General features: G+C 36.9%; 1 protein-coding gene and 1 non-coding gene across 18 annotated transcripts in view; both read left to right on the top strand.

Moving 5' to 3' along the window:
- RPS6KC1 (ribosomal protein S6 kinase C1) overlaps positions 1-23,018 on the top strand; it is a 347,664-nt gene that overhangs the window by 86,993 nt on the left and 237,653 nt on the right. For 13 of the 17 annotated variants that reach the window (XM_045048944.1, XM_023247762.2, XM_023247761.2 and 10 more), the window contains 2 exons: positions 2,452-2,567; positions 9,857-9,949. The exons of 1 other annotated variant lie outside the window; for it this stretch is intronic. In XM_045048944.1, coding sequence (XP_044904879.1) covers positions 2,452-2,567; positions 9,857-9,949 — 209 coding nt within the window. Of the gene's footprint in view, positions 1-666; positions 853-2,451; positions 2,568-9,856; positions 9,950-23,018 lie in introns of those variants that run through there. 3 more of the 17 variants (XM_045048943.1, XM_023247760.2, XM_023247764.2) reach the window with 2 other exon arrangements.
- Positions 15,660-15,823, top strand: LOC111558462. Its single transcript, XR_002739370.1, has one exon. It is a non-coding gene; the product is annotated as a U1 spliceosomal RNA (small nuclear RNA).

Here is a 23,018-nt window from a genome sequence, read left to right as displayed (position 1 = left end):
TAGCTTTCACAGATAGATTATATAAAAATAAAAGCTTGAGTTTAGAAATTAAATACATTTTAAGGACAGAGAGGGATCATATTGAAATTTAAAAATTTTAATTTTAATTGAAGTTTGAGGTGTTGGAGAGTTAATAAATGTAGACTGTTCCATAGTTAAAAAGCAATAGAGATTCCCCCCCACCCCCGAGCCCCCAAGACTAGTTACAGTTTTGAAGTATTCATAAAGGAGAGAAGAGATGGAACAGTCATGTAAAAGCTGTGGAAGGAAGGTTTTTAAGCAAAACTGCACCCCCAGCTCTGTTGCCGGTTTCCTTTGAGGGCTCAGTTCAGTCTGGATTCTTCAGTTTGCATGCGAGAAAATCCACATTTGAACTCTAGTAGGCAAAGAATGGCAGGAATGTAGGTTTGGCTGAAATCTGGGACCCCAGTCGCACCAGGATTCCTTTTGTTGTCTCTCATAACTGCTTCCCTCTGTTAAATTCCTTCTTTCTGATTGGCTCTTAGCGCATTGGCAGAGACTGTGGCTGTTGGCAGTTCCCAGTCCTCTTATTTCCAGCGTCAATAGCAAAGAGGGACTGATTGGCCCAGTTTGTGTTGGGCCAATTCCTCCCTTCTCCACCTGTGGCCAAGAGGGCGGGATTTTGTGATTGGCTCAGCTTGTGACAGAGGGCTCACCCTTGACTATGTAGTAATAAGGGACAGAAGGACTGAGATCTGAAGCACACTAGCAGTTTTCATTCAGACCACCCTGTTAAGTGATGGTAGTGGTGGCTGAAGGTGAAGGGCTACGAAGGCGAGAAGGGAGCATTTCTCAGAAGAAATAGAAGATGCTATTCCAGGCAGAAATAAGGTTTTTCTAGTCGTCATCTTTTGGGGAAGAATGCCTGCTTTACTGTAACTCAGTTCAGTTCACTTCAGCAAAACAGAAACATTATTTTGTAGGACTTGGTTTAGAGAAAAACCAAGATCAAAAACCTTTACAATTTAGTGCTTCCTATATACAGCTGTCTTTGTTGTAGTATCTTTTATGTATATTGTCTCCTTTAATCTCTGCAGTCATTTGAAGTATATGTTTCCATTTTAGAGAATGAGGAAGAGGGTCAGAGAGTTGAAGTAGGATGTATCATCGGTCACATGACTAGGGAGGCAGAGCCAGAATTTAGATAACCAGGGTTTCTAGAATGTAATCAAGGGTGCTTTCCACTGTATGATACTTGCTTTTTGGTTAACTTCATTCAGAAGATGCATAGAGCGAATTATAAAAAAAAGTACTGTGTATGAAGTGCTTAGATAAAAAGGAGTCATGAAAATATAGAATATTATTTATGAAAGGAGCCTTAGAGATTGTATACTACAGTGGTTTTTCAAATGTTTTAACTTTCAGTCATGGAATCGTTTCTTCAAATGAAATGTATCACAGGTATATAAGATGGGTAAGAGCATAGGATTGTCCTGCTCTGGAGAAGAGAGAGCCCAGAACTTCATGGGCTGGGCCACCTGTGTTTTGGAGTCTTGAGTATTCTGGAGGCCATTTTGAATACGCTTTGTTTAGAGAAACTGAGAGCCAGACAGGGTAAATGACTTGTTCATTTTCATATAATTGTATATTACAGGGATTTCAATTACATTCTTCCTTTTTTTCTTTTTTTAAAGTCTTTATTTTAATTCCAGCTAGTTAACATACACGTTTCAGTTACATTCTTACTTTCAGTTGTAACGTGGGTGACAGTTTGTTGTTAATGAAAAAACATGAAGCTTACAAAAATCAGAGTGAATTCAGAGTTACCCTAAATGATTTTATTCTCCAGTTTCTTGCTACTTGGGCAGCATATCATATCCATGTCATGACTCTTATTAAACATCTGTTGCATTTAGTTCCAGTTTGTTGGGTTGGGCAATTGCATAGTACCTGGACTAGGCTAGTCTTCTGTATGCAGAGCTTTTTATACTACATTTCTTATATATCAACTCCTCCTATAGAAGGTATCAGGTTCTCTCCATATATTTTAATGGGAAAATTTCAGAATTTGGATAAATCAAATTTATAGTGGTAATATTGAGACCTTGCTGATACTAGTAACTTTGATGTCTGTTCCAACTTTGAATCTCTCTTCTTTTTGGTTAGAAATGAGAACAAGTAGCTGGGGAGCCTGGGTGGCTCAGTTGGTTAAGCGTCCAACTTCAGCTCAGGTCATGATCTCACGGTTTGTGGGTTCGAGCCCCACGTCCAGCTCTGTGCTGACAGCTCAGAGCCTGGAGCCTGCTTCGGATTGTGTCTCCCCCTCTCTCTGCCCCTCCCCCACTCACACTCTTTCTCTATCAAAAATAAATAACCAATAAAAAAAAAAAAGGTGAACAAGTGGTGAACTGGGTCAAAGAAAGTTAATTTTCAGGTTGGATAAATGAAAGTTTATTTTTCGCGTGCCCTGTCCTTGTTTTCTCCTTTTAGGAGAGTCAAGCCCTACCCGTCGAGAAGCTGTGAAGAGAAGAACAGCAGAATATCTAATGCGAGCAGAGAGTCTCTCTAGCCTTTATGGAAAACCTCAACTTGATGATGTCTCTCAGGTAGGTCTTATGTTTCATTTTGTGTTTTCTTTAGCTCTTTTTGCTGACTTGTCTCTTGGCTTTATTTATAATTAGAATGCTTGAGAATTTTGGTCTTTGGAATTTTATCAATAATATTTTAACAAGTTATTGGTGGGAGGAAAAGCATTAAAGCGGATCACCAAAAGTGCAATAACATGGGACTTGCTTTCTCCTCTTTCTCAGCCCTTTGTTCCTTCCTCTACCCCTAAAACTCCATGTGTAAAATGACAGTAATTTGTACTGAATTTTATTTGAAATTTGTAAGGTTAAATAATGGTTTTTGTGTGATTCCTGTACAGTTTTATTGATTCACGCTAAAACTTACTATGAAAGCATAAGTCTTACAGGTAGCTGCTATAGGTGACCTAGAATTATAAAGGCATAATTCTAACAGGGATATTTATGTTATTTGGGACTATCCTTAGTCTTGTCTAGAAAGCAGGTGAATGCTTAAAACATTGGAAACGTTGTAGTTTATTATTATTGTTTTTATGTCATTTGGACTTGGCAAATATATAACTTTTCTGGTTTTTTTCTTTATATTAACTAAGGTTTTTTTTGGATACAATTTAAAAATCATATCTTCTAGAGATGGAAGAAAGTGCTTATTTTCTAAATTGACCTAAGATGCAGGTGGGCTTGTTCATATCCCAACTCTGGCCCTTGAAACCAATGGAGGATTGGGCAAGACACTGAACTCTCCAGTTCTTACCTTCAGTTTCTACATCTGAATAATGAGGATAATAGTTACTCCTTTCTGGGTTATTGTCAGGTTTAAATGAGTTAAAAAAAAAAATCACTCATATATACAAGCACATACGTGCACACACATGCGTGCGCGCGCACACACACACACACACACACACACACACACAAATCCTGCAATTCAAGTGATTACCTCATAAAAAGACCAGCCTATAAACCAAGCTTATTAGAGTAGCTTAATAAGTTTTAGCCCTATTTTTCATCTTCCTTAATATACTGCTTTGTATGTTTTTTTCGTATTTTTTAATGCTTATGTACTTTTTGACAGTTCTAACATGTGTCAGTTTTCTAGTTTAAAAATAGCCCAGTACTTCATCTTGATTCATTGGACCATTAAACTTTTTGTTGCTGATTTTCTTAGTCCTTTTCATTCTGCATATGGTCTTTTAAAAAATGTAGTTATCAAAACTATACTTATTAATGCGAATTTTCAGTGTGAAGTGTTTGATCATTACTTTTAGAACAAAAAAATTATATTCCAGCTTGGAAGTAATATACTTTTGTTACTTGTTTTTATATAATGAATATGTTTTAAATAAGATATCTGCTGTTTCATTTTCAGATTGTTAATTATTCTGTGTTTGCCAATCTTTCCCTATTTTCTATCATTATTGTTTTAACTGTATTATTATTTTTAACTCCTTATTATTTTATCTTTTTAAAATGCAGTATTTATCTAAAGATTACTTTGAATTCAATTCTTATTTTCTGTGGGGTTGGCAACCCTCCCTATGTGCAATCCTGATGTGTACATTCTCACTTCCATATAAAAGTATTAAATAGGATGGGCCTCTATGAACTTACTTGTTTTACTAATTCATCTTGTATGTAAATATTCTAAAAGTTTTAGAAAATTACTAGTATTCTATTCTTTCCATTAATGTTAACCTTGAATATTCTACCTATACTTACTCCTTTGAACTCCCTACTTATGCAGCCCCTATTACAGTTTCCCGTAATCACTTCTGTGAACAATAATTTTTTTTAATGTTTATTTATTTTTGAGAGAGAGAGAGAGAGAGAGAGAGCGTGCGCGCGCTAGCAGGGGAGTGACAGAGAGAGAATCCCAAGAAGACTCCGTGCTGTCAGCACAGAGCCCAACGTGGGACTCTAACTCACAAGCTGCGAGATCATAACCTGAGCCAAAATCAAGAGTCAGGTGCTTAACTGACTGAGCCATCCAGGTGCCCCTGTGAACAATAATTTATTAGGCAAATAAATAAGTGTAGCTTTTGACTTGGAGAAAGGAACCATGAAGTATATCAGTCAGAAATTCCTTTCGAGCATAGCTTCTAATGAAAATAAAACGAAGGAAATCTAATAAAAAAGAACGGTTGTATTAGATTATATATTAATTCACTAAGCATCTGTTAAGACTCTGTGTGTATACAGTATCAAACTAGATATAGTTTGGAGTTATATAAAAGATGACAGTTTCTGCTTTTGCAAACCCTGTGTACCCAAAATACGTACCTCATTGAGGAAATGCTAGAATGATAAGAACCATGTAGAATAATGGGAACTTGTATCAGAAGGGGTAAAAAGGACTAACTAGTGAATCAAATTTGATATGCCAGGACTTTTTTCAATTCTTAGGCAAGGAGGCTGCAGGACAGTTTTTCTAGCTAGAACAAGATGTTTCTCTTTTATGGTTAGTATATGCTTTTTATTTCGCTTCTGTATTTTGTGCTCTCAAACCTGGCCCTTATTTACGTCAGGGACAAGCTCAATTATTTTTTTAGCTATTATTTAACTTAAATGTCTTCTAGAGTTTCTTGATTAGTGTGGTGAATTCATTATTTTCTTCTTTAACCATCTCTGTGCCTCAGTTTCAACCAACACATTCAGAGGATTGGTATAAATTATTTTTGAGGCCCATTAGCTCTTAAATTCTGTGCAAAAGCAGATATAATTTCCATCTTGAATGCGTGTGCCAACACTTCTTTCTAGTCTGGTTGATTAGGAAAATAAAGGGATCCTTTCTGGTTTAAAATATTTTTTGTTGATTCTTGTATTCCCCTTTGGTGAAGTCCAGGTCGTGACTCACTCCACCCGAGTTTTCCGTGGTGATTTCAGCTTTTGCTTTATTGAATTTATTTATGAGACTCTTTTGTGGTAAAAATAAAAGTTCTAAATTTCCCAGTCATACATGGTAATATCCTTTTTGAAAAAGGGCAGAAAGGAGCCCTCTTTGACTCTTGGTTTTCTTCATTACTTCCTTATTAAAAGGCTCTAAGAAAACTTAAGGGGCAGGTTTCAGAAAAAAAAGGAAATGAATTTTGTTTAAAGTAAAAGTCTAGACTGACAGAGACAGAGTCCTTTATCTTTTCCTTTTTTTTTTTTTAATTGGAGAGGACTTTGAATGATTTAAGAATTAATAGATTTTTAAAATTTTTATTTATTTTTTTTTTTTGAGAGAGAGTGCAAGCTGGGGAGGGCCAGAGAGAGGGGGACATAGGATCCGAAGCGGGCTCTGCGCTGACAGCAGTGGGCCTGTTGTGGTGCTTGAACTCACGAACTGCGAGATCGTGACCTGAGCTGAAGTTGGATGCTCAACTGACTGAGCCATCCAGGTGCCCCAAGAATTAATATTCAGAGGGAATTTTCCTGGAAAAGACTTGTAAAATCATTTTTGCTCTTTTCAGCTCTAGGAATAATAACTCAAGATCATGGAAATTTAGAAAAAGGTAGTAAATGGTCTAAATTTAGGACATAAAATACTGTGTAGTTTGTAAAGTATGAATACATATTTTGCCATACAGTTAAACAAGGTGTAAATGAAAATTAATATGTAGAATGTATGCCTTTCCTGAATATTTGTAGAGTTTTGAGTACAATTACTGTGATACTGAAAATATTTTTTCTGTTGTGCATTTTGTTGACTGGTATTATTGATATTTCTCACTTCTTCCTTAGGAAATATTTTAAAATGAGTATCGTGTCACCCTTAGTGAGACATAGACAAAGCAGAGATGGCAGTCAGGGCCATTCCACATCAGTAATAGTACTACAGTGAAGGCACATCCTTGAAATGTGATGGAAGAGAGTCTAGGACATGGGGTTTGAGGGTTAATAAGTTGCCAGTGAAATTCTTGGCAAAGCCAAAAATTTACGGGTGAAGCCAAGTTAAGAAACTAGTGTAGCTAGCCATCAGGTTTTAGAGTGTGCGTTCTTGATATGTTTTTTGTAAAGTCCTTTCCTTTTACCCTTATCTTCCCCCACTCCAAAATGGTGGCTTATTCTTCTTAGGTTAAGGACAGGTAGCTAACCGTATTCTGGAAGTGGTTGGTGGACCAGTAGCATCAGCATCACCTGTTAGCTTGTTGGAAATGCAGAATCGTAGCCTCTCTCAGACTGACCGAATCAGAATCTCCATTTTAACAAGGTCCTCAGGTGATGCATAGACACGTTGAAGTTTAAGTACTGCACTAACAGCTCGGTAAGAACAGAGGTAGATGTCATCAAGAAAAGGGAATAATACCAAGTGAAGAAGACTGTGGGCAGGGTAAACGACAACTTTAAAGAAACCAACCAAAGTAAGGGTAAGCGTCACTTAGCCATTTAGAGAATGTAGAACAGAAATAGTAAATAGATTTTACTAGTGTGTTAACTCCAATCCCCTGGTCATGGCTGCCAAGAACACTGTCTTGTGAGCCAGAGTGTGAGATTAACAGAGATATCTGCCGTGGGCTTGAACGGTTGAGTGATATGTATTTGCCATCTTTGGTTTTGAAGATTGTTGGGTCATCGTACATTCTTCTATCATAAGATCCATCATGTACTCTCTCCCCCCGCTTCTTGCTTCTCTAGGCATGTTCTGCTACAGTAGTTAATATACGTAAGTGAAAATTTGACCTTAGTCATTAAGGAAATCAGCCATGTTTCCTAGAAATACACTATATTCTCCCATCCCTCATTCCCTTAGCATTGGCTGGAGTTTCCCCAAACAATGTTATAATATTTAATAAGTAAGATGTAATCCCTTCTTATCTATCATCTAGTTTTGTCATCTTAGACAAATTGCTTAACCTTGCCGCTTCTCAGTTTTCTCATCTGAAAAAAAAAAAAAGAGAGAGAACATTGGACTTGATCTCTGTCTCTTTCTGTTCTTAAAATTCTGTGGATTTATGTTTCCTTTTGCCATCTGAAAAAAGGAATAGATCTATAGGGATTCTACCCAATTTAAGCGCTGCGTATAAGGAATACAGGATTTCTTATTGATGATTTTATTTCATGATCTTTCTTTGTTCATTTCTCTGATCTTAAACTTTTATAGATGGTTAAAGTGGAAAGAGACCTTTAATGATCACTTTGCCTTTGGTCTTTCCCCATTACAATTTCACCATTCCCATCTTTGCAGAAGTAACCTTACTAAATCACTGTTTTCATTAGGTTGTTTCTCATACAAAAACTTGTTTTTTAGACTCTGGAGAATATGGTCCAGACCTGGCACTCAAGGCCTGTGAAAACTGACAGACCCTAAGTGCATAATTTTATTTTCCTTTGTTCTACAATCTGAACATTTTCCCCCCACCAGACCAGTTTCCTTCCAATCCTGTATATAATATCCTTTCCTAACCTAATTTCAACATAGCATTTAAAATAATTTTTAGTTCCACTTCTTTCTGAGACCACAGTTTATCATATACTAGTGACTTATCTGTATAGTCTTGTATTTTTTAAAAAATGTTTTATTATTAAGTTTTTCACATATTTGGCTCATCTCTTCAAATAAGTAATAAACTTCTTATAGCTGAGAGATCGTGCCTTTCGATGGTTTATATTCTTTCAGTTATCATGCACATAGTGGACACATGGTAATTATTCACTGAAAGGTGCAGTTTATAAAGATTTTGTAGTTTTCTATCTTTGCTCTTGATTACCACAGTGAACCAAAATCTTTCTTTGGAAAAACTGAAAGATCCAATGACATCAGTGAGTAAGAAGGTATAAGGTATAAATAAATAGGAGGCATGGATGTTAGATGCATTTGGCTATATTTTCAAAGATGAATGTAATGGATAAATTATCATCTAAATTATTATTTCCCCCTATAACTTTTCCTTAACAGTTCTCTTACCAGAAATCACAAGCAGTTCTTACTCTTCCTTAATAATAAAATAGGGAGAGATTAATTTTAATTATCAGAATGTGTTGTGGAGTAGAAAGACTACAAGCAGTACAGTAGGAAGTTGGGGAACATCACCTCTTCAGGCACACCGAAGTTAGTATTTGCTTGCTAAACCTAAAAGCAAACAAATATTTGAAAGCAATTAGAATTGCTGCTTTAGAAAAAAAATTGCTGCTTTTAGAAAATTTCACAAATGATAGTTTTTCCAGTTGTAAATGACACCTGATTTATCTGTGTAACCTCCTTCCCTTGTTTTCCTCCTCTCTTCCTCCTTCCTCTCTTTTCTGCTTTTCCTGTCTCCTGACTAACACACAAGGCACTGAGAGTATAAAGATGAATAAGGTATATTTCCTGTTCTCAGGAAGCTTCCTGTCTAGTGATATTGGTCTGTACAAGGACTTGAAGTATCAAAAATGGTATTTCAATAACTATTAATCATGACATTTGATTAACCAGGAGAGTTGTCTTCCATTCACGGGGAGAACAATGTTCCTGCATATTCTGATAGACTTCAGACAACAAAAAATGTCTTACTTTACTGATTGACATGGAAAAACTAAGACCAATGGATAGGGAGTAAGGTTTATTCTTTTACTATGTGTGGTACTGAAATAATCCCTTCCTGTTTTCACTGATCTTTTTTGTAGCCAACAGACCTAGTTTTCCACATCACACATGTTCAGATATTAAAACAATTTTTTTTCTCCTGTAAGTCATTTCTTTTCTAGGCTTGAACGACCTTAGTTGTAACGATTATTGATTGTATGATGGAGTTTCTTAATTTTTCACCATTGTTGACAGTTCTGGTTAAACTTGAATCTGCCAATCGTCTTAAAATACATAAGTATATATTTATAAAGTAACATTAAAGGACTGTAGTTTCATGATGAGAAAGAATGACTTGTTGTGTTCCCTCTCTCCCCAGGTTTATCGATTATAACATTGTTTTTTAGTACCCCCCTTCTAAATTACTCTTGAGCCATCTGGGGTAAATATAAGGCTGTGATTGGTGGTTGTCTTAGTTACCCATTTGTTACAAAGTTTCCTTACAGCTGTACAGTTTTGAATTGAATTACTGCTCTAGAAACTATATCAGCTCATTATTTTTTCTTTTTAAAATTTTGTTTTCGATGTTACCATGATTTATTTACTTGCAACTTTTTTCTTGCTTTTTCTTTTTGATTTTCTTTCTTTTTGATTTTATTATTTTTTTTATTTTACATTACAGACAAACAGAAACTTCCTCCTTTCATCTTTCCATTCTCTGATTTATGATAAATTTAGTTTCCTTTGGCCTGGCATTTGCTTCAGCAGGCAGTCTTCCTTCAAGTACCTCCCTGATTGATGTGTAATCTTTGATATCTTCCATTAGCCTCCAGGATCACTAAGTTCAAGGCCCCCTTGGAACCTAAGGAGCCCTGCCGAGGAGCTGAAGGCCTTCAGAGTCCTTGGGGTGATTGACAAGGTAATTCTTCAGTGTCTCTTCAAGAGTTCAGTCATAAATCGACTGCATGCTGACATTATGTCTTTGAAGCTTTGGATCTTAAGGATATGAAACAAAAGGAGAAAATGACTCAAATGCATCTGCACTTTAAAATAACAAAAGCAGAAAAGAAAAAGCTTTTATCTAAGCAATTCATGTAAGGTCATGCAAAATATATTTGAGCTAACGGAGAAGGTGTATATTTGTTGGCATTCGGTTGAGTAAGGGGTTTTGGTTTTATAAACCTGCTAGAGCGGAGTAAAGATACACTTTTTGTTAGTTACAAAAACTTGTTAGTCAGTAGTTTTCAGCATTAACTGGTATAGTCAATCTAATGATCAAAAAGAAAAAATGGCACCCTCCTAAGACCTACCGTTTACTGAGTACTTACAATGTGTTGGCCGTACACAGGCGTTTCATATAAAACAACTTGCTCAATCCTTCTCACAACCCTGCTTTTTGCATCATGTTGGGAAAGTGATGTGTAGAACAGGGTAAGTAACTTGCCCAGAAATCAGATGGCTAACTTAGGGTAGTACTGGAATTCAAACCTAGAGATTTGTGACTCCAAAAACAGTGTTTTTTTCCAGCACATGCCTCCCACCCCCCTACTCCCCCCTCCCCCCCCCCCCAATCTCCTTTACTTTTGTATTTGGAATAAAAATACAGAGATAACAAAGATATCTGCTATTGAGTTTTTCCACATTTGGTGACATCTCAGATATGCCAAAAATTCACAGTACTGGCGGAGACTTTACAAGTGTAATTTAAAAACCACACACTAGGCGCCTGGGTGGGTCAGTTGGTTGAACATCTGACTTTGGCTCAGGTCATGATCTGGCGATTCATTGGGTTCGGGCCCTGCGTTGGGCTCTGTGCTGATGGCTCAGAGCCTGGAGCGTGCTTCGGATTCTGTGTCTCCCTCTCTCTCTGCCTCTTGCCTGCTCACACTCTGTCTCTCTCTCTCAAAAAAAAAAAAAAAAAAAAGAACAATAAAAAAATAAATAAAAAGTAAAAATCACACACAATAAACCATATTTTAAGTATATTTGATCAACCATCACCTTACCTTTCAGAGTAAAAGAAAATATTTTATTTAATATTAAGATATAAATTAATTTAGGCCTTTTTTTTCTAATAACCATCTTTTATGAAGCACATCAGTGGTCATTGGTAACTTAATGTTCGTTGAGTACTTCTTGTGTGCTAAAGTATGCATGTGATTCGTTGCTAAAACTGAACAATATGCAGTGTATCTCAGGTAATTTAGATGGAGCTAATGGTTTGAGCTATTCCAAAGGGAACATTGGGTTCAATATTACCTGAACCTCTCAGTCTTATTATAAGCATTGTTTTTCTCAAGTAAATTCATATAACTGAATTATGACTTAAAGAGTTCTAAGCAGTAGGTCTTTTTAGCTTGAAATATTTCTTTAACCGTGTCTCCCTAGCTTTTCCAGTTTGAAGAATGATCTGTTTGCAAGTACAGAGAAGCAAAATAAGAACTGAATAGTTCGTAGGTTCTTGGATTTCTGTGCAAGCAAATATACTTTTTTGATGTGCAATGTCTGTCCCCTCCCTTTGATCTGCTTGTTTTGATAAAATATGACCTTTCATTGCTATGCTCTAATCATGAGTGAGTCACCTCGAAATCCTGCTAATAGCTATGAGTCTCATAGGTTTATCTAAACAAGCACCTTCAGCAGAGGAGGAATTCCAGAATTCTGTGCTGATGCATAATTTGCTACTGTCTTTATTCTGTTAGCCCGGAGAGTATGTTTGGTGTTGAGAAGGTGACATTTAACTTTTCAAAGTAGAGATAACTAAATATGTATTTGGGAATTAATAAGCTTTGCAAATAATCTTTTAAAATTTATAAGTCTTCATAAAAACATGAATAGATTTTTAAAAATTTGAATTTTTAAAAAATGTTTATTTTTGAGAGAGAGAGAGAGCGAGAGAGGGGCAGAGAGAGAGGGAGATAGATGATCTGAAGCATGCTTTGCCCCCAGAGTGCAGAGCCCTATGCAGGACTCGAACTCACGAACCGTGAGTTCATGACCTGAGCCAAAACCAAGAGTTGGATGCTTAACCAACTGAGCCACCCAGACACCCCAGAAAGTTTGAATTTTTTTAAAGATAAGTTCTTTTCTATTTGGCTTTTAGAAACTGGAAGATTGGAAGAACAGTGTTGAATAAATTGAAATGGCTAGAAAATACACAGGATACATTAATCTAGCCTGTACATCTACAGTTTGTCTGATTCTATCTCATTACAGTATTTGTTCTTTATGAGTTATTTTGAGTGTTGTTGTCTATTAACTTAGGAAAGTAAAATTTCCCTTGAGAATAGGATTTTATAGACTTTTATATAGGAAGTAAATAAAGCAAATTTGTTCATCCGTATCTAGACCATAAGCTCCATTAGAACAAGATCTTGTCTGTCTTGCTCTTTATGTTCTCAGTGCCTAGAATCATGCTTGGCACCTAATGGGTGTTTACTAAATATTTGTTGAAGGAATAAATTGAACCTTAAATAATTTTAAATACATCATATATAGAGTGACACCTACTGGTATAATGTGAGACTGCTCCCTAGTTCCTTTGCCCCATAGGTGTATCTTGGTCTGGTATTCAAAGGGAAATAAATGATTTTCTGTTCTTTAATTGGGCTTACAAAATCCATCATTAATATATATGTACAACAAGGAATTTAAGCATTAGGGATCTTGCAATATAAATAAGCTTGTGAACGTTTAAGAGCAAGAATAATCAGGCTAGTGAAGACCCTCAAAATCATACAAAGAATAGCTAAAAAAATGAGGTATGGTTAACCTGATAAAAACACATGTTTTCTTCCTTTCTTTGGAGGGCTATCCAGGATAGCATGATTAAATACTGTTTGTTCAAATCTTAAGGGTGAAAGGAAGTATTAATTATGCCAGATCAAGAGGTGCAAACTAAGATCACCTTAGGCAAACCAGGATGTCTGGTTTTCCTGGAAAGAAGGTAGTCAAGGATAAGACTTGTTAATATCCCCATGGGATACAACCAGAACTAAATGAGTACAAGTTTTCAAAGTTTAGCTAATGCTTAAAGATGCCTTTTAAGAATTAGGATTGACCAAAGGCTGACTGGATTTCATCATACTTATTTGTTTCTTGTCATTAGAGAGATTCAAGCAAAGGCTGAAGGGTCATTGGTGGGGATGTTGTAGAAGGAATTCAAGCACTGGAGGGAGTTTTACATTAGATAAAGATTTCTTTTAGCCCTCAGATTCACTTACACATAGTCTTCATGCAGTAATAGCAAGGGAAAGTAGAAGTTAGTAGAAAACTAATACTTGGATGAAAAGGATGGATTGCTGGTGTTTTCACATAAATTTGTGCACGTGTGGGTGCAAACTTTTGTGTTTCTATGCATGAGGTATGTAGGTATAAGAATTGCTTATGTGTAACTAATTTGCAGTTGAGTTAGAAGTCTGGATTGGTCATTTAGTACTAGAATGCCCAAGTGTAGGGAAAGTTTCTGAGAAAGTTCACTATTGTGTAACTTAACAATTAAAAGGATAAAGGAGGGTCACCTCGGTGGCTCAGTCAGTTAAGCTTCTGACCTCAGCTCAGGTCTTGATCTTGTGGTTTGTGAGTTTGAGCCGCATATTGGGCTCTTCACTGTCAGCACAGAGCTGGCTTTGGATTCTCTGTCTCCCTCTCTCTTTGCCCCTCCCCCACTCACACTCTATCTCTCTCCCCCAAATAAATAAACATTAAAAAAAAAAAAGGATAAAGGAGTCTGTAGTCTAGTAAACAGTAAAGTACTAGGGGCAGTTTCCTGGTTTTGATATTGTGCTATAGCTATATAAGATATCATCATTGGGAGAAGCTGAGTGAAGGGTACATGGGACTTTACTATTTTTGTAACTTCCTGTGGGTTTAAAAAAGAGTTAAATAAAAGGGTGGGGGGTGCTGCAAGGAAGATGCTGACTTAACCATCTGAGTAATAATACCAAGATGTGATCCCTTCATGTCTAGTTAACTCTACTGGGTTGTGTGTAGCCAGACTCATCCTGCATGTGGGTGTGTGTATGGTGTTTTCAAGGTCAACCCGTGAAGATGGTATGGCTGGATTGCTCAAATTCATTGTCACTCCTTGAAAAACAAGTTCAAAAGGATGCTTTAGAAGTCATTGTTATAAGAGATGCCACATACTTTGTAAACTAATGACTATTTATTACATTAAGTGTTTAGGTATTTGGTAATCAAGGTAGCTCCTGAACTTATCCTAAGCTTGCCAGTCAGAATTCTTAGGTTGACTTGCCATTGGAAAAATATAATTTTAGCGAAAATATTTTTGAGAACATTTGTGGAGATTGTTCAAATTGAGTAGATGTTGAGAGAACCTTAAAAAACAAGTACAAAACAAACACTTATTTTTTAAGTTTCCTAAATAATATTTTCTATGATGCTATATGGGTAAACTGACCTTATTGAGAACACAGAAGCATCAATATTTGGGTATTTGCTCATTGAGGGAACATTGGGTTGAGCTGTATTCATAGGACCTTATCCTTTATTTAAATAAACAGTGTGGCAAAAATATTGCCTAAATGATAGTCAGATTACAAGTGTTGCACTTTTGCTTGTAGAAAGATGGAATTGAGATCCTTTTCCCTATTTTTTCTGCTAAGTCTAACTAAACTCTGGATGTTATGCAGAAAACAAACAAGAAGACTGGACACTGGAGAGTAGAAGGAAGACTGGCTAAGGGCTGTGGGATCCAATGACTATGTGGGTGAATTCCCTGTACTTTCTTTTCCTCACATATTCCAGACTGGATGTTAGAGAAATGGGCAACTCAGCAAAGTTAGTAGGCACAGACAAAAAACAAACTTAGCGAAAGTGTGGTCTTTCTGAGCAAAGGACTATGAAATGGGCAGCTTAGTACGACAGAAAACTTTTAGACAATAACCACTCTACTCCAGCTAACCCCACAGAAAAACTTTGGCACTATCCCACCACCACTAGCAGAAACCATGTGCGGTGCCTAGACTTTCATTCTTGCAAGGCTGCATTGAGGTGCTGCATCCCCCCTGTTGGCGTGGGGATCTGGAACTTGTATCCCCACTGGGCTGAAATGACACATATCAATTGTGATCACTTGGGAAGCCTGGACTTTTAGCCCTGCCTGGTGGTAAAGAGGCTCCCCTTCCTTTCCCCGCTGTGGTAATGTTAGAGGAGGGCTGGTAGAGATTCTGGGTTTGACCACTACCCAGTGATAATGAAGCCACCTCCCACCTGGTGTAAATTGAAGGCTACATGAGGAACAGTAATGAGGTGCCTCTGTTCTTCCCAGCCAGGGTGGTATCAGCAGAGGCCCGATCTCCTACCCCTACCTAGCAATAACCAGGAGTCCCACTTTCCTCCCTCAGATATCCGTGAAAGCCAAAAAGGCTTTCCATTGCTACCTGAACTTCCATTGCTACCTGGTAGTAACAGACCGATTATCTCTTTCCGCCATCAGAATCATGTCAGGAAAGGACTTCTAAAATACAAAATTTTATGAGATGCAGAGTCTTATAATATGTCTGAAATATCCAGGTTTCAATAGAAAATCATGGAGAAAAAATAATCAGCTGATACCAACACTGAGGTGACAAAGACTTATCTGACAAAGATTTTAAAACAGCCATCATATACTTACCTGGCAGGGGAGATACCATGATCAGGAAGGTGGTTTTCCCAGGGCGAGGCTTATCCATTGCACTCGGGATGTGCTGACCCCTGCGATTTCCCCAAATGTGGGAAACTCGACTGCATAATTTGTGGTAGTGGGGGACTGCGTTCGCACTTTCCCCTGTTAAAAAAAGTGAAAAAAAAGAAAAAGAAAATAAAACAGCCATCATAAAAATACTTCTGTGAGCAATTACAAGCACATATGAAACAAACAAAAAAGTAGGAAGTCTCAACAAAGAAATAGAAGATATAAAGAAAAACCAGATGGAAGCTTTAGAACTGAAAAATACAGTTAAGAAAGGTGAAAACAGACCTCAGTGGGCTCAACAGCAGAATGATAAGACAGAGGAAATAGTGAATTTGAAGATGGGTCAATAGAAATTACCCAGGCTATGGGGCGCCTGGGTGGCGCAGTCGGTTGGGCGTCCGACTTCAGCCAGGTCATGATCTCGTGGTCTGTGAGTTCGAGCCCCGCGTCAGGCTCTGGGCTGATGGCTCAAAGCCTGGAGCCTGTTTCCGATTCTGTGTCTCCCTCTCTCTCTGCCCCACCCCCGTTCATGCTCTGTCTCTCTCTGTCCCAAAAATAAATAAACGTTGAACAAAAAAAATTAAAAAAAAAAAAAGAAATTACCCAGACTAAATAAAAAATAAAATGAGGGAAAAAGTGGGCAGTGACAGGAACCTATGAGACTAAATCAACAGTTCTATCATGTGGCATTAGGGTCACAGATGAAGAGGAGAAAGAGGGTGAAGCCAAAAAGTATTTGAAGAAATGATAGCCAGACATAACCCTACAGATTGAAGAATCTAGATCCTAAAAAAAAGGATAAATCCAAAGAAATCCATGGCAGGGCACCTCATAGACTTCTAAAAACTAGACCAAAAAAAAAAAAAAAAATCGAAGACAGTGCGAGGGAAACATTACCTATAGAGTAAAAACAGTTTGAGTGATAGTGGATTTCTCATCAGAAAAAAACATTGAGTCCATAAAAAATGGCACATCATTTTTTAAGTCCTGAAAGAAAAGAATTGTGTCAACCCAGAAATCCATATCCTGTGAAAATATGCTTCAAGAATGAAGAGGAAATCAAGCCATTCTCAGATGAGTAAACACTAAGAGAATCTGTCACTAGTTAATCTACCCTAAAAGAATAAAGTTAAGTTCTCTAAACACAAAGGAAATATTAAAGGTAGGAATCTTAGAACATTAGGAAGGAAGGAAGGACAATGAAAAGGGTAAAATATGAGTAAATACTTTTTTTTTCCTGTTGAGTGGTTTTTTTTTTTTCCAAAATTTTTTAATGTTTAATTATTTCTGAGGGAGAGACAGCATGAGTGGGGGAGGGGCAGAGAGAGGGAGACACAGAATCTGAAGCAAGCTCCAGGCTCTGAGCTGTCAGCACAGAGCCCGACACGGGGCTCGAACCCACAAACTGTGAGATCATGACCTGGGCCAAAGTCAGGTGCTTAACCGACTGAGCCACCCAGGTGCCTTTCCTATTCAGTGTTCTAAATTACGTTTTATGGTTGAACAAAAATTGTAACACTGTCTTACCTATTTCTAAATGTATGTAGAGGAAATACTTAAGACAATTATGTAATAAATGAGAGGATGTAAAGGGACATAAGGAGAGGTAAGTTTTCTACACTTCATTTGAAATGGTAAAATGATGACACCAGGAGACAGTGATGTTATGTATATATAATAACTAGAGCAAACTCTGAAAAAGCTATATAAAGAGATACATTTTAAAAAAAACACTGTTGATAAACCAAAATGTAATTCTACCAAATGTTAAAGTAACACACAGTAAGGCAGGCAAAAGAAAACAAACAAAAAACAGAGAGAAAAAACAGAAAACATAAACTTTGAGGCAAAGAAAACGATCAGAGTAAGAAAGGAACATTATATAATGATAAGTCAATCCACCAATAACACACAGCAGGTCTAGATTTGTATACACCAACCATCAATTTGTTGAATATATTGTTGAATGACTACAAAAGAACATATCAAAATCGATGGGGAAAAAATGGATGGGACACAGCCAAAGCATGCTGACAGAAATTTTTATAGCACTGAATACTTATATTAGAAAAGCAGAAAAGTCCCAAATCAATAAACACTCTAAGCTCCCACTCCAAGAAACTAGAAAAAGAGCAACATAAACCTTAAGCAAGTGGAAGGAAATAAAGGTAAAAATGGTGATCATTGAAATTGCAAATAAAAACCATAGACAAAATCAGTGAACCACAAAGGTGGTTCTTTGCAAAGATAAGTAAAATTGATAAACCTTTAGCAAGACTGACAGAAAAAGAGAAGACACAAATTACTTTGTCAGGAATGAACTAGGATATTATTACAGGTCCCATGGGTATCACAAGGATAACAAAGGAATAGTACAAAAACCCCTATACATGTAAATTTGATGATTTAGATGAAATGGACCAATTTATAGAAAAGTGTAAGCTGTTATCCAATATGAAATAGATAATTTGAATAGCCCTTTTACTATTAAGGGAATTGAATTTACAACAAAAATACTCCTAAAATGAAATCTTGAGGCCCAAATGGTTTTACTGGAGAATTCTACCAAATTAAAAAAAAATTTTTTTTTAATGTTTTTATTTTATATTTGAGAGAGAGAGAGCGTGCGCATGAGCATGAGCAGGGGAGGGGCAGAGAGAGAAGGAGACACAGAATCTGAAGCAGACTCCAGGCTCTGAGCTGTTAGCACAGAGCCTGACGTGGGGCTTGAAGCCACAAACCTTGAGATCATGACCTGAGCCAAAGTCAGGTGCTTAACCAACTGAGCCACCCAGGTGCCCCTCTACCAAATTTTTAAAGAATTAAACACCAATTCTGCATACTCTCTTCCAGAAAATAGAAGATGAAATAGTTCCCAGTTCATTTTATGAGGCCAGTATTGCCCTAATAACAAAACCAAAGTGCAAAAAAGAAAAGTACAGGCCAGTAATTCTCATTAATATAGATATAAAAATCCTCACAAAATATTAGCAAATAGAATTCAGCAGTATCTAAAAGGAATTATGTATTTTGACCAAGTAGGGTTGATTCCTGGGATGCAAAGTTAATACAGCATTTGAAAATCAGGGGCGCCTGGGTGGCGCAGTCGGTTAAGCGTCCGACTTCAGCCAGGTCACGATCTCGCGGTCTGTGAGTTCGAGCCCCGCGTCAGGCTCTGGGCTGATGGCTCAGAGCCTGGAGCCTGTTTCCGATTCTGTGTCTCCCTCTCTCTCTGCCCCTCCCCCGTTCATGCTCTGTGTCTCTCTGTCCCAAAAATAAATAAACGTTGAAAAAAAAAATTAAAAAAAAAAAAGAAAATCAACCCATGTAATCCAACCACAGTAGCAGGATACAGAAGAAAAATCACACAGTCATATCAACTGATGCAGAAAGCGTTTGAAAAATCCAATACCAGTTCATGGTGGGGGGGGAGGGGGAAACCCTCTCTAAAAACTGGGAATAGAGGGGAACTTCCTCATTTGGTAAAGAATAGCTACAGAAAACTTAACAGCTAATGGCATACTTCATGGTGAATGGATGCTTTATTCCTTAAAATTGAGAACAAGGCAGACTCTTAGCACTTCTGTTAGATGTAGTACCAGAAGTTCTAGACAGTGCTGTTCAGCAAGATAAGGAAATAAAAGGCATATGGATTGGAAAGTAAATGCTGTTGTCTGTTTTGAAGATGATATGATGGTCTACATATATAAAACCATGGGATTTAGCAAAAATTCAGAACTGGTGAGTGAAGTCAGCCAGGTTGCAAGATATAAAATGAGCATACAAAAATATGTTATATTTCTGCATACTAATAGTGAACATACAGAAACTGGAATTAAAAATACAGTACTCTTGGGAATGCAAACTGGTGCAGCCACTCTGGAAAACAGTATGGAGGTTCCTCAAAAAACTAAAAATAGAACTACGCTATGACCCAGCAATGGCACTACTAGGCATTTATCCAAGGGATACAAGTGTGCTGTTTCAGAGGGACACATGCACCCCCATGTTTATAGCAGCACTATCAACGATAGCCAAAGTATGGAAAGAGCCCAGATTTCCATCGATGGATGAATGGATAAAGAAAATGTGGTATATATATACAATGGAGTATTACTCAGCAATCAAAAAGAATGAAATCTTGCCATTTACAACTACGTGGATGGAACTGGAGGGTATTATGCTGAGTGAAATTAGTCAGAGAAAGACAAAAATCATATGACTTCACTCCTATGAGGACTTTAAGAGAAAAAACAGATGAACATAAGGGAAGGGAAACAAAAATAATATAAAAACAGGGAGGGGGACAAAACAGAAGAGACTCATAAATATGGAGAACAAACTGAGGGTTTCTGGAGGGATTGTGGGGGGGGGGAATGAGCTAAATGGGTCAGGGGTACTAAGGAATCTACTCCTGAAATCATTGTTGCACTATATGCTAACTAATTTGGATGTAAATTTAAAAAAATAAAAAATAAAATTAAAAAAGCATAAATAAATAGATAAGCCATGAAAGATTAAAAAAAAATACAGTACCCATGGGGTGCTGGGTGGCTCAGTTGGCTCAGGTCATGATCTCGTGGCTTGTGAGTTAGAGCCCTGCATCAGGTTCTGTGCTGACAGCTTGGAGCCTGGAGCCTGCTTCAGATTCTGTGGCTCCCTCTCTCTCTGCCCCTCCCTTACTCACACTCTATCTGTCTCTCTCTTAAAAATAAAATTAAAAAACATTAAAAAAAATACAGTACCCTTTACAGTCAAACTTGACAATACAGTTTTAACACAATTCTTATCAGATTCTCAGGAAGGTTTTTGTGTATGTGTGTGTGGATGTAGGCGAGATTATTAAAAAATTTATATGGGAAGGTATAGGAAGTATAATAGCTAGAACAGTTTCATAAAAAGAATAAAGCGGGTACAATCACTTTAGTTGATTTCAAGAGTTGCATAGCTACAGCAGTCCAGACTGTGTGGTATTGGTGTATGGAGAGATATAAATCAATGGTACAGAATAGAGAATGTAGCAATAGCTCACAAGTATGGCCAGCTGACTTTTGACAAAGGTGCCAAAACAGTTCAAAGTAGGAAGGATAGCTTTTTTTTTTTTTTTTTAACAAAGAGTACTAGAGGAATTGGATAGCCATTGTCTAAAAAAAACAAACAAAAAAATCTTGGCCCCTCCTCCACACTTTATATAAAACTTAAAATGGATCACACATTTAAATGTAAAACATAAAACTTTCAGAAGTAAACAGGAGAAAATCTTTAGGACATAAGCCTTGGCTTATAGAGGCTTTAAACATGCTGGAAAGCATGATCCATAGAAGGAGAAAGTGATGAATTAGATTAGCAAGATTAAAAACTTTTGGTCTGCAAGAGACCCATTAAGAGGCTGAAAAGACAAGCTGAAGACAGGGAGAAATTATTTGCATGTTGCGTAGATGACAAAAAAACTCACCTAAAAGATATGTAGAATTCTTGAAACTCAACATGAAAAAAACCCTGATGGTCCAACTAGAAAATTACCAAAAGACATGAAAAGCCAGCCATTTCACCAAATGAAATTATGGTAAATTAGCACATGAAAAGATGTTCATCATCACGAATCATTAAAGAAATGCAAAATAAGATCACAGAGATATTTCTGTATACCTATTAGAAAACTTTATTTGTGGAAACAGCCAAAATACCATACATTAAATGAACAGTTACGCTGTAGTACATTAATACCAGGGATGAGGGATATTACTCATCAGTAAACAAGAATGAACTGTTGAAACACGCATCTGCCGGGATGAATGCATCAAGGACATTATGCTGAGTGAAAAAAAGCCACCCTCAAATAATTATATACTGTATACTTCCCATTTATATCCCACTTTCAAAATGACCAAACTAATATTTCTCTTCCTTCATTTCCCATAGTTCATTCTGTTTGATAATTGAGGTAGTGTAGGACAAAGACATTTAAAAGAAACTACTAATATGGTAGACATGGATTAATAATTATTGCTACAATTATTGATTACATACTACAGCAAAAGTGAGCTGATTTAACATGGTTGCGTACTTTTTGAAAAATTTTATTCTGTTGCAGTCTTTAAGAAATCATTCCCATGAGTGTTACTTCATAATAAATGTATATTAGATTGTCATATATCTATAAGAAAATAATACATCCTACTACTTTATTGTTAGTATATAGTTTAAATATATAGGCATATTGTAAAAGTAGTTTATAATAACAATTCTCAAATTAGAACATACAAATAAAGCCATAGTTTCAATATATTATAGTATATTCAGCAGTACTATAGGTGAAGCTATATTTATTTTTATTTTATTACTTTTTAAGTGTTTGTTTTTGAGAGAGAGAGTGAGCAGGAGAGGGGCAAAGAGAGAGGGAGACAGAGGATCTGAAGTGGGTTCTGTACTGACAGCAGAGAGCTAATTGTGGGGCTTGAACTCATAAACTGAGAGATCATAACCTGAGCCGAAGCCAGATGCTTTAACTGACTGAACTACTCAGGTGCCCTCAATGTAGATCTCTTTAAAATAAAGTAGTCTATTATTGTGGTTTTGTGCATAACATGCTACTAATGATTTTGGTACTGAAAACCTATGTTTATAAATACTTAAAAATACATTTAAAAATGTAGTACCTTCTGGTTACTGGTCTGGCATGTAAACAGCTTGGAAGTTTCCATTCCTTTCTAAGAGAAATAAAAAGCTGAACAAATTGAAAAATCGACAACTCTTCTTAGATCCTCAGAAAGTGAAGTTATAGGGCAAATGGCTGCCTCCAAAATTGGAGAGACGGACATACAGATACAGAGAATCACTGCTTAGTAGAGCAGAAACCTACATGGGAACTACTGCCTGGGTAGAAAACCAGACTCTAAATGACAAATAGGCGAGAGTTAAAAACTCCAGGGGAATGCCCAGGCTTTTTTGAGTTTTACCTTTTGCAGTTCTACCAGGTTCTCACAGTGAGTATTGGAGAAAAATTCCCTTAGACTTCCATTAGGGGACACGGAAATATACCAGAGCATTCTATTCTTAACAAGGTTTGCCTTCAAGAGAAATGATTTTACCACAACCTAATCTACTCAGGTTTTATTAGAGCCTAAGCGGCTTTGGGGCAGGGAAATCCCAATTCCAGCCAGCTATAGCTTTGGGTGTAGGGGAAAGGGAATACCCAACTCTAATCCCCGTCTGACCTTCTGGTGGTAGGGAAGAGAAATACCTAACTCCAGTCCCCTGCAGCCATTTGATTCTATCTAAAGCTGGAAAA

The sequence above is a fragment of the Felis catus genome, chromosome F1 (genome assembly GCF_018350175.1).
Source record: "Felis catus isolate Fca126 chromosome F1, F.catus_Fca126_mat1.0, whole genome shotgun sequence".
Taxonomy (NCBI): domain Eukaryota; kingdom Metazoa; phylum Chordata; class Mammalia; order Carnivora; family Felidae; genus Felis; species Felis catus.
This window is presented reverse-complemented; position numbering and strand designations above follow the sequence as displayed.